The sequence below is a fragment of the Hipposideros armiger genome, unplaced genomic scaffold (genome assembly GCF_001890085.2).
Source record: "Hipposideros armiger isolate ML-2016 unplaced genomic scaffold, ASM189008v1 scaffold_382, whole genome shotgun sequence".
NCBI lineage: Eukaryota > Metazoa > Chordata > Mammalia > Chiroptera > Hipposideridae > Hipposideros > Hipposideros armiger.
In genome coordinates, this window is record NW_017731732.1 from 1,260,400 (window position 1) to 1,271,468 (window position 11,069).

The window sequence follows — 11,069 nt, forward strand, 5'->3', positions numbered from 1 at the left end:
CAACCCACTGCCACAGGGGCTGCAGCCTACGCCGTCGCCGGCGACTCACAGCAGCCCAGCTCCAGGTTGAGCTGTTGTTCAGCATCTTAGCTATGGAGGGCAGTGTCACTGGCCCTCATATGTGGGATCCGAACCGGGGCCCTCTGAGGTCCCAAGCCAGCTCTTAACCAACGCGCCACTTGGCCGGCCCTCCTTCTTCTTAAAAAACTCATTTTTAGTGCTTTTTTTTAAAAAAGTGAGGTCTGCTGGTGATGAATTATCTCTGGGGTTTTTTTTTTTATCTGATAATATACTTATTTTGTCTTCATTTTTAAATGACATTTGCTCTGGAAACAGATTTCTAGATCGGCACTTAATTTTTTGGCACTTTGAAGGTGGCTTACTATTATTATCTCTGGCTTCCATCTTTTCTGTTGAGATATCAGCTGAAATCTTAGTATTGCTTTTAATGATTCTTTCCTCTGTTTTTGAGATTCATTAAATAGTAGGTGTTCATGACAAAAAAAAAAAAAGAAAGAAGAAAAAGAAAAAAGAGGGAGAAAACCCTGACAATACTGAAGGATAAAGAATGAAAGGACACTATGCCCTAGTACGTAAAGGAAAAACTGACAGCCAGAACAACCAAATCAAAACTAAATAGTATTTTTTAAATATTTTTTAAAATTATAATGTAATTAAAACAAAAGTTAAGAGTATTCTCTTATAGCTTAGAGATAGGACCTAGAAAACAGTGTGGGATATGGCTGGCCAGTGCAGGTTAAAGATGAATGGGAGGAAAAATTCTTATTCCTATTGATTCTTCAATGGCTAACTGTCCAAAATTATTTTTTAAAGGCTTAAACATATCTACAGAAATATTTTCCTGTTGGGGAAAAAAAACTAAAAGGAAATTGACACTTGGAGTTGGGGGAGTGATGGAGGGAGGTCTGGGAAGCAAGACCCTGGCCCCATGTTCACAGAGTCAAAACCTACCTGCACAGAAACACCCTAGAGTTAGTCATGTGGAAGCCAGTTCCCCGCACCCCTTTCCTTTTAACTATACAGTTGAGTAGAGGGATAGCTACCCCTGGTGATCTTGGAGTCATTATAACATATTCTATTACTAAGGTAGGTATTGCCCCGACATTAAGTCTAGGGAAAATTGGGAAGACCTTCATAAAATAAAGATGGCATAGGTACTGTGGGGCAGCCATATTAGACAACAGTGATTTATTAGTCATAGTTCCATTATCTTACCCTCGACTGTATGGAAAAGTAAATCAAAGCTTGGCTTGGAGAGGTTAAAACACTGACCAAGATTCTGGCCGTGGCAGCCTAACCTCTGACCTTATATATGTTTGAGATTCACTTTCAGCTTCTTTCTGTGTTTTCAGTTTTTCTGGGTTGTTTTTTTTCCAATTTCTTCAAACAGTAATTGATGTTAATACTATTCTATTCCAACATTTAGTTTCAATACATGTAGTTCTTCAGTATTTTAATTAGTAACAATTTGGCATCCAAACTGGGTCTAGCAAAAGAAAGGAATGAGGCCAGCATCCTTTGTGCAAATTCTGCCCTTCACCAAATAGTGGTCCATTGCTTTTCTATGGAAACAAAACATGCAAGTGTGTTATTGTCACAATCACATGTGGCAGCAGCCCTCCTGTGAGAGTAGGCCACCTTTACAGGGGCCACGGTGACAATGCTGAGCTTGGAAAGCAGCCTGTGCTTGTGCGAACATGGGCTGCAGTCTTCTAACAAGTCACCTGATAAGTAGGATCGTCTTGAATAATCTATTGGTAATTTGGTCAAAGCCCATATGTGATAGAGTCACTGGCCCATCTCCCGGGTTCCTTCTTCCCTCTGCCCGCAGGAGCTGCCTCATGAGCGTGGAGCCCGCCATCAGCACACGGCACCTCCCTTACCACAGTTTCCAGCTGTTTGGCTTCGACTTCATGGTAGACGAGGAGCTGAAGGTCTGGCTCATTGAGGTCAACGGTGCCCCCGCTTGTGCTCAGTAAGCCTGACACCACTGGGTTGTGACAGGGGGAGTTGGTTCCGCAGTGGAATGGCCAGTCTTGGCAAGGTGGCATGTTCCTGTGACCCTTGACTGCTGTCAGGGTGGGTGTGACAGAACAGAAGTCCCTGGAGAGGACCCCACTGGCAGGGGCTTGGGCTTTGCTGAGGCCTTTCCTTTCCCGATTTCCCCTGTGCGTTGAGCTGTGAGTCTGCACTCAGGTGCCTGATAATTGTGAGAGTTAAAAACAAAGCTAGTAACTGCAAGAGGGGACCCTCTTGTGTAACAAGGTGAGTGAGTGGGAGGACAGTAATGACCTGGGCAGGCAGTGGAGCTGGAGCTGGGTGTGAGAAGATTGTGACATACTCCCAGAGGGGAGGGTACAGCCTTCAGGAAGGGGACATAGTGTCCCGCAGGACCCTGCTCGGTGCCAGGCTCTGTGGGACAGCACAGATGAGCAGACCTACCCCCTCTCGGGGAGCTTCTGTTCCTCCTGGAAGAAGCCTGGCTGCAGTGTGGTGTCAGTGTCACGGAGTAAGAGATGATGAAGGGGACAGGTGAGTCAGACTGCCCCATGGAAGGCCTTACATGTGAGGGAAGCTCGTTTGGACTTGATCATCAAAGGCTGTTGGTTCTGAGATCGGCTTTTATCGTGTTCCCCATGCATATTCCGGAGACACTGAGGTGACCTCCCAAAGGATTAGGAGGAGGTCATGTAAAGATGAGTGTCCTCAAGGAGGTCCACTGGGGGAGGAGACGGACACTGCCCAATTAATCACTGTGAATCATACCATGGTACAAGTCTGTAATAGAAAATGAACAGATTCTTTTAGGGGCATGATTTTGAGTGGGGAGGGCTTCTGGGGCGGGGGTGGGGCTTACCATGAGGTGGCCCAGGAAGCAATGAGGGACCCAGGCCACACTGAGAGGCAAGAAGCCTGTTTCCGGTTCTTGTGCTGAAGAATATGAACTTTCAAATGCTTTCTTATTTGTGTCCTAAAGGTGGGACAGGCAGAGGGCTGATAGGTGTGGTGACATGATGACATGGTGGAAGAACTGTTTCCTCATGAGCCACAGTCCCCTGCATGTTGTGCATGTGTTAGCGTGTGGCTCACTCTTGTCGTAGAAAATGAGCAGGCACACGACTTCCTGCGTATGGTGACCCTCCTCCGCAGCAGAAGTGCCTCAGATATGAGCTGATTTGCCTGTGTCACAGCTGCATCCTCTCCTTGTCCCGAGCCTTTGGTAAATGCCTTCCCAAGTGTTTCATGACAAGCATCATGAAGCACTGAACATAGCATATTTGACAATTGTGGCTCTTGGTGATGTCCCGAGTCCCAAGCTTAGTTCCCATCACTGCCTTCCAGGCCTCATGTCACTGTCCCTTACTAGTGGGATGTTGAGTGGTTTGGCTACACCAAACTGTTGACAATGGGACTTGATTCGTTTGACAGAAGGACAGGGCCCGTGGAATTGGGGGCGAGGGCAGCCGTCTAACGGGGAGATGGAGGTCCACTGGCAGTCGGCATGTCCCGAAATGGATAATGCAGGCGTGGCTTTTCATGCTTTCCTCCTAGAGGGCCTTTCAAGAGCTTGGGACTTAGAAGCACTAGCCTCAGGGCAGTGAAAAGGGACGGGGGCTGGGGACCACTTCTGTGATGGAGAGAGTGGGAACCAGGCTGTGAGTGTGCCCTGCCCCGTGGAGACTGGACAGCAAAACAGTAAAGGCCTCTGTTCCTGTAGGTCAGGGCGTTTGCCCTGGGCTCCAGGCCTGGAGTCCTGGTGTGTCTTCAGCCAGTCAGATGGGTGAGCACATCTGGCCTAAGCATCGTCTCAGATGTGGGTTTTCTCCCTGGATCACACACCCCTGGTTTTCCTCTGTGTTAGAGTCGGTCCAGAGGTTGCAGGCTCGGGCCTCGTGAGCTGCCCACAAAACAGGCAGAAACCCTATAGGGAATGGTGGCCGAGGGAGCTGGAGGGCCCCATGCTGTGCTGAAGACATGGGGTGGGAGGTTTTCCTCCTCAGTTTTCTGCTTTGGTGCTTCCAGGGCCTCTGGATGGAGGCCATGGCCTGGCCCCTGCTTTGTCTGCAGCCTCCCCCTGCAGTGATCACATTCCCAGCCCACCTCCCCCTCTCTCCTCTCCCTCCCTCTCTCCCTCATTGTCCTTGTGTCTGTCTCCCCTCTTTTCTACCGTCCTGCATTCTTGCTCTAACTTCATTCATTCTCCAGGTCTCAGCATAGCTCTCAGTCCTGGGGCATCTCCTACAGTCCCCTCAACCACCCAGAGCAGGAGCTTTCTGTGGGGAGGCCTGCCAGTGCATGTGTCCCCTCCCCAGACAGCAGCAGGGCTCTTATCTTGCAATAGCCTGTCCTCTCTGCAGCTCACGGCCAAGCAGTGGTCTGTTTGTCTACCTGTGAGGCCTTCCAGAAATGCGTGTTAAGGGGACGTTTTGTCTCCCACAGTGCCCCGAGTATCTGGATGGATGGTGGGAGCCAGCTGTGTAAATGTGATTGTGACGTGGGAAAAGCTCTGGTTTTCGGCTCATGCTTGGGTGAACTTGTTCAATGGTATTTCCAAACGCATTCCAGGAAGCTCTACGCAGAACTGTGCCAGGGAATCGTGGACATGGCCATCTCCAGCGTCTTCCCGCCCCCGGACGCCGAGCAGCAGCAGAGCCGGCCGACTGCCTTTGTCAGGCTGTGACTAAGGGCCGAGCGCGGGGTCCTGCTCCGGAGAAGCCAAACGAGAAAGAGGCAGCTGGCAAAGACAGGATGGAGGAGACAGTGTGACAGCGGAGGTGACTCCCAAGAGCGGCCACTCAGGGCCCCTGAGGGGAGAACAAAATGCTCTTCTAAGGGGAAGACACTGGGATTTGGTTGTTTTATGTTCTCATCCTTTAAAGAATCGGGCTTCTGTCCTAAGGCAGCCATGTGAGCTGTGCCGCTCCTTCCTGGGGACCATTGGACCTTTGGTGTCCCCACCTGCTGCAGCCTTCGTGCCTTAGCTCTATGCCCACCGCCACCTTCTGTTTGCATGGGGATTGGATGCTACAGTGTTGGGGAGTTGCCAATGTGACCCTGCCCATCCCCCCATGACACTCTGGACAGGTGTGTGCGGGCAGCCCTGGGTTCTGTGGCCTCGCGGGGCAGGGCTTTCTCCTGTCCCCGTTCCTGAGCCCTTGGGTCAGTCCCCTGTCAGGTTGGTGTGGGCCGGGCACCAACACAGCATGCTGCTCTCTGCATGTTTTACAAACCAAGCAGCATGTTGGCCACAGCCCGTTAGCATCAAATAAGCATGAAAGAAAAAACACAAAGTCTTGCTTTACGCAGTAGTTGAGTGCCCTTGAAATATGATGCTCTCAGTCACCTTAGTTTTAACCAGAATTCCACAGCACTTTGGCAGAGTTCCCCGGTGCTCACAATTTTCATTTTCACTTTTGTGAAAACCCCTCTCGGGGTCAGAAGGTAAAATTCCTGGCCCTGGGGTGGCACTGCCCCAGGACAGAGAGTCCCTGCCGCCTCACTCTCCATACTCGCCATGCACCTTCTGCCGATGCTGGAGCGGGGAGGTTCTGTTCCAGTGAGCGGCCTCTGTCCTGGGGACAGGCTCTCCCCAGATGGAAAAGGTGGGGTTCCAGAGCTCCACACAGCATCTCATAGGCCAACAGAAGTGTCCCATTGGGTGTGGTTTCCACCCCTCAGGTTGACTAGTATGCTGCAGACTTTTAAGGAGGCCACGTCACCAGCAGTGGGAAGGACAAGTGCTACTTGTGTTGGCTGAGCTGGGTGAGCGTGCCCTTCCTAGACAGTGCTGGGCGTCCCAGCAGACCCCTGGACCACGCACCTCCTCCTGGGAACTTGGTGTGTGTGCCCTTTCTGCATATGTGTGCTCATTATCCATTCTGCTTGCACAAAAAGGCAGTCCTGCACTTGGGGAGATGTTTTTAAAAGGAGAAGGAAAAACAACAGCTCCTCAAACATGATGGGAAGAGGGAGCTTACAGTGAAAAGGGAACGATAAAAATATAGATGCAGCAATGGGTGTAGCATGTGAAAATGTGACAGCAGGGTGATGGGGACAAAGGCCCAGCTGGGTTGATTCACATGGAGATTTGCAATTACAAAACCAAGTCCTGGTTTTTACCCAGTCTAGATCATGAAGTTTGCATGCAGAGCAGAATGGAACATTCAGTGGTAAAAGTCACTCCTGGAGGCCCAGCGAGCTGCTGGGTTGGTGTTTGGGGACATGTAGGTCATGGCCAGGTGCACACCCACTTAGAGAGTGAGGGGTACTGGGTCCTTGTGATGTCTGTGTGGGCTGGTAATGGGGAAAGTTTGGAGGTTTTTAAAGTGCTATGACATGTGTATGCAGGTATGTCATGATCTTTGGCATCTAAACTACAGGGATGCTTGAGAGTTCTCCAGCTGCTAAGCGACAGAGCTAAGAGTTCAGACGTTAGGAAGTCTGTGGGTCATGATGGATTTTCTAAGAAGCCTGAATCAATAGCATATATGTGACAGAAGTGAGGCTTTAAAAGGAAGTGATGCTTCATTCATTCCTCAGTGGTTTCAGATAAGTACTTATTTTATGAGTTTATTTCCAATTGGGGGGTGGTTGGCTCAGAACTGTTCCATACCCTTGGATGTCCTTGCACCGATGGTCCTGCCTGGCTACCTAGTCAGTTCTACATGTGTCCGTGTTTGTGTCGCCAGCTGCTGAGAGGTGTTACTCATTGGAGATGCCCCCTCCAGTCTTGGTTCTGTCCTTGGCCACTCAGTGTCAGACGGACCGTAACCTCTCTGCGCTTTTGCTTCTTGTCTCACAGGAGGGATCGTTGCCTGATCCGGGACTACCTCATAGGCTTTAGCAAGGACAGGTGAGGTCAGGAAGACTCAAGGACTGTCAGTACCAAGGTTCCCAGTGCTGTGTGCTGGGATCACTTGGGATGCTTGTAGCAGTGCTGGTGTCCACACCGTACCCCTCCCCCACTCTGACAATTAACCGGAACCTCAGGCATCATTGTGCTTAGAGGTGCCTTGAACTGCTTGAGATGGGAGGACAAACACATTACAATTACCTGTGAAGAATAAAATAAGGCCTAGAGCTTTTGGAAGAACAGGTGTCTCTTTAAGAATGACCAGATGTTGACACGGGTACTCATGCAACTAGGAAGTCCTGACTAAGCAGCTTCTTTGTTTCATGTTAAACAGCCTTGATCTACCTAGTCTGTGAAGCCGTGGCAACAAGTGTAAACAGACGGAGGCTTATAAATCTGCTAACTACGTGTTAAGGTTACTAATTATTGAGAGACAAACCCCTTTCCTCACACTAATTCCTGTGGGGATTGCAAGCTCCACTCTGCCCAGAACATTCAAATGCCTCAGTGCCTGATGCGGTGGAGCAGGTGCTGGCATACTTATTGGCTGATACGATGTCCCCCTCGCGCCTTGCACAATTGTCCCAGTCTTGGGATACGTGGTTGTGCTGGGACAGTCCGGGATGCACAGAACCCACAGCGCAGTGAAGCTACACAGTGTATTTCATGAGCAGTTGCGGTTGTGTCAAGTGGGGTGGATCCAGCCCTCTTGTAGGTGTGGTGGGGACACCACGAAAGAAGTCAGGCACCGGAGTGGCCCCCACAGCATGTTCTGCTATAAAGGAATTCAGTGATACCCTCGTCTCTGATTGTGGAAAGACTCTGTACCTAGGAGGACATGACTTCTGAAATAGGGCGATCTTATGAATATTTAAAATGCCTGGAGCATTAAAGTAATAATATTTCAAGTGTTTTTGATCCCTGTGGTCCCATAGTCTTACCGTGGGTTTTGACTATCCTAGGACATCGCTGGTTGTTTGAATCCATTATTCTATTACCCAGCCACAGGCAGACTTTCTGTAAAGGGCCAAACAGTAAATGTTCTAGACTTTGCAAGCCATATGAGGTCTCTGTTGCAGTTTCTTCCTTGTCTCTTCTCCAACTCTTACAAAATATATAAAACATTCTTAGCTCATAGGCCATACAAAAAACAGGCCAGAGGTGGCTGTCACTGGCTGAACCCAATACATAAGTCAATAGATTGACCCTCGTTAACTGAGAGGTTTTGAAAAGCTTCAACATATTCCTAAGAATGTGGAAGCCTACACACATGTGTAGGGCTGTGTGTGTGCCCTTAGCTTTCACCTCTGACCAGGAGGATCTGCAAATGCAGGCAATGAAGACTAAGACAGAGCTGTAAACCACCTTCCTGAGCATGAGGGTATGCCCAAAACACACACACACACACACACACACACACACACACACACACACACACACGGCCCCTTGGCAAATACTGGGAGAATTACTGGCTCCAGGCATTTAAGGAAATCTGTTTAATCATTAGTTAACCACTAAGCTAACTTAGCAGAGACTTCAGTGGCCACACACAACGAAGAATACAAGCTTTAGTTCAGCAAAGTCACTAAATAAACAAAGAGCTACAACCATAAACTTTGGAGAGGGAAAGAGCATCTGGTTTCCAAAGCTGCCTGATTATATTATTAAAATTTTCCAATTTTCAACACAAATCATGGGACATCTAAAAACAAAAGAAAGTAAGCCCCTAGATGGAAGAGGCGATCAATAGAAATGGTGCCTAAGGAAACTCAGGCATTGGTTGGACTCATTACACAAAGATTTTAATTAAGTTATTTAAAATGTGTTTAAAGAACTGAGATTGAGAATGATGTGTCATCAGAGAGAATATCATTAAAGAGACAGAAATTTTCTTTTAAATAGAACCAAGTACAATAATGCAGATGAAAAATTCAGTAGAGGTGTTGAAAAGCAAGTTGGAGCTGGCAAAAGACGGAATTAGTAAATCTGAAGCCAATTGAGATTATCCAATCTGAGAAACAGAAAGAAAAAAGAATAAAGGAAAAAGAACAGTGCTCCAGAGATCTACCCAGAGGCATGGATGTATACCAGCATATACTGTACACATACAGGAGCCCTAGAAGAGAGAGAGGGGAAGAAACATTGGAAGAAAACTTTCCCACTTTGACGAAAAACATTAAAATGCATGCAAGAAATTCAAACTAAGGATAGACTCAAAGAGATCCACACCAAGACACACCAACCACTAAGAAAATAACTTCAAGTATATAGTAAAAAAAGACAAGGAAACTAAAATGTTACACTAGAAAATACCTGTTTAACAAAAGAGAAGGCAGTAATGAAGGAATGGGGGGCATACAGGACAAATAGAAAACAAATAGCAAAATGGCAGACATAAACCCTACCTTATCAGTAGTTTCATTAAATATCAATGGATTAAATACTCCAATCAAAAGAGATTGGCAAAATGGATTTTAAAAAACCAAAACAACCATGATCCAACTCTGAATTACTGTCTGCTAAAGACACACCTTAGACTCAGAGATAACAAGCACATGAAAATAAAAGGATGGAAAAAGATAAATCATGCAAACAGTAACTCAGGGAGAGCTTGAGTGGCCATACTAATAATAGACAAATAACATTAGACAAAATAAGCTTTAAGAAACAAAATTGTGACTACAGGCAAAGGACATTTTTTATGATAAAAGGATCAATCCTTCAGAAAGATAATTCTAAACATATGTACCTAGCAACAGAGCCCCAAGATACATGAAGGAAAAACTGGAAGATTTGAAGAGAAAGTTCAACAATACCAGTTGGAGCATTCAATCCTCCATTTTTTAAAATTTTTTATTTATTTTTTAGCTGAGCCATCCTGACACCTGTTGGCAGCTCAGCAGCTGCTCAGCTCAGGCCAGGACTCAAATCGCTGTTGCTCAGAGCTCGCACTCTTGAGTGAGCTCTTAACCAACTGAGCCACTCGGCCGGCCCCTCCTCCATTTTTTTTTAAAGATTTTTATTGGGGTATTGGGGGGAAGGGAACAGTGCTGGGGACTTGGGGAAAGGGGAACAGACAAGTTGCTATCATTTTGTTCTTCAGTCTAGTTGTGGAGGTCGTTGCTTCACTGGCCCAAGTTGGCACCATCATTGCGCTCTTCCCGGGTGAGGCAGATCAGTCGCCGGCTTCTGGACGTCCGCTCACTGCGGCTGCTGGCCGCTCACGCTGGCTGCTGGCTACACACGGTAGCCCATGGCAACCNCATGGCAACCCACTGCCACAGGGGCTGCAGCCTACGCCATCACCGGCGACTCAGGGTAGCCCAGCTCCAGGTTGAGCTGTTGCTCAGCATCTTAGCTGTAGAGGGCAGTGTCACTGGCCCTCACATGTGGGATCTGAACCATGGCCCTCTGGCGTCCCAAGCCAGCTCTTAACCATCGTGCCACTTGGCTGGCCCCCCTCCTCCATTTTTAAGAATGGATAGAATAACTAGTCAGAAGATAAACAGGAAGTAGAAAACAGTATAAACCAACTAGATCTAACAAATATCTATAGAACTTGCCATCCAACAGTAGCAAAATACACATTCTTCTCAAGCGCACATGGAATATTCTGTGGGATAAACCATACGCTAGACTATATAACAAGTCTCAGTGAATTAAAAATGATTGAACTTATACTGTCCTCTGACCACACCGAATAAATTAGAAATCATTAACAAATAGATTTGGGAAAATCACAAATATGTGGAAATTAAAACCACAGTCCTAAATAATGAATGGATCAAAGAAAGAAATCACAAGGGAAATTAGAAAGTACTTTGAGATACATGAAAATGAGAACAACATACCAAAACTTACGCAACGCAACTAAAGCTGCTCCTAGAGGGAGATTTATCTTAAAATGCCTACATTTAAAAAAGATCTCAAATCAACACCCTTTAGGTTTCTTCTACCTTAAGAAACTAGAAAAAGAGTAAACTATCATAAATCCAAAAGAAGTAGAAATAATAAAGATTAGAATGGAAATACACAAAATAGAAAAAAGAGCAAATCAACAAGACCACAAGTTGGTGCTTTGAAAATAGAAAAAACTTTAGCTAGACTGAGCGAGGAAAAAAAATAGAACTTAAATTACTAAAATGAGGAATGAGGAATCATATTACTACAACACAAATAGGATTACAGGGGACTC

General features: G+C 46.9%; 1 protein-coding gene across 1 annotated transcript in view; it reads left to right on the plus strand.

Annotated features, from left to right (window-relative positions):
* Window positions 1-7,949, plus strand: part of TTL (tubulin tyrosine ligase) — a 23,835-nt gene extending 15,886 nt beyond the window's left edge. The window contains exons 6-7 of the mRNA XM_019662914.1: window positions 1,853-1,996; window positions 4,588-7,949. Of these exons, the coding sequence (XP_019518459.1) occupies window positions 1,853-1,996; window positions 4,588-4,702 (259 nt within the window). The 3' untranslated portion in view covers window positions 4,703-7,949. The remainder of the gene's footprint in view (window positions 1-1,852; window positions 1,997-4,587) is intronic.
* The last annotated feature ends 3,120 nt before the right edge of the window (window positions 7,950-11,069 follow it).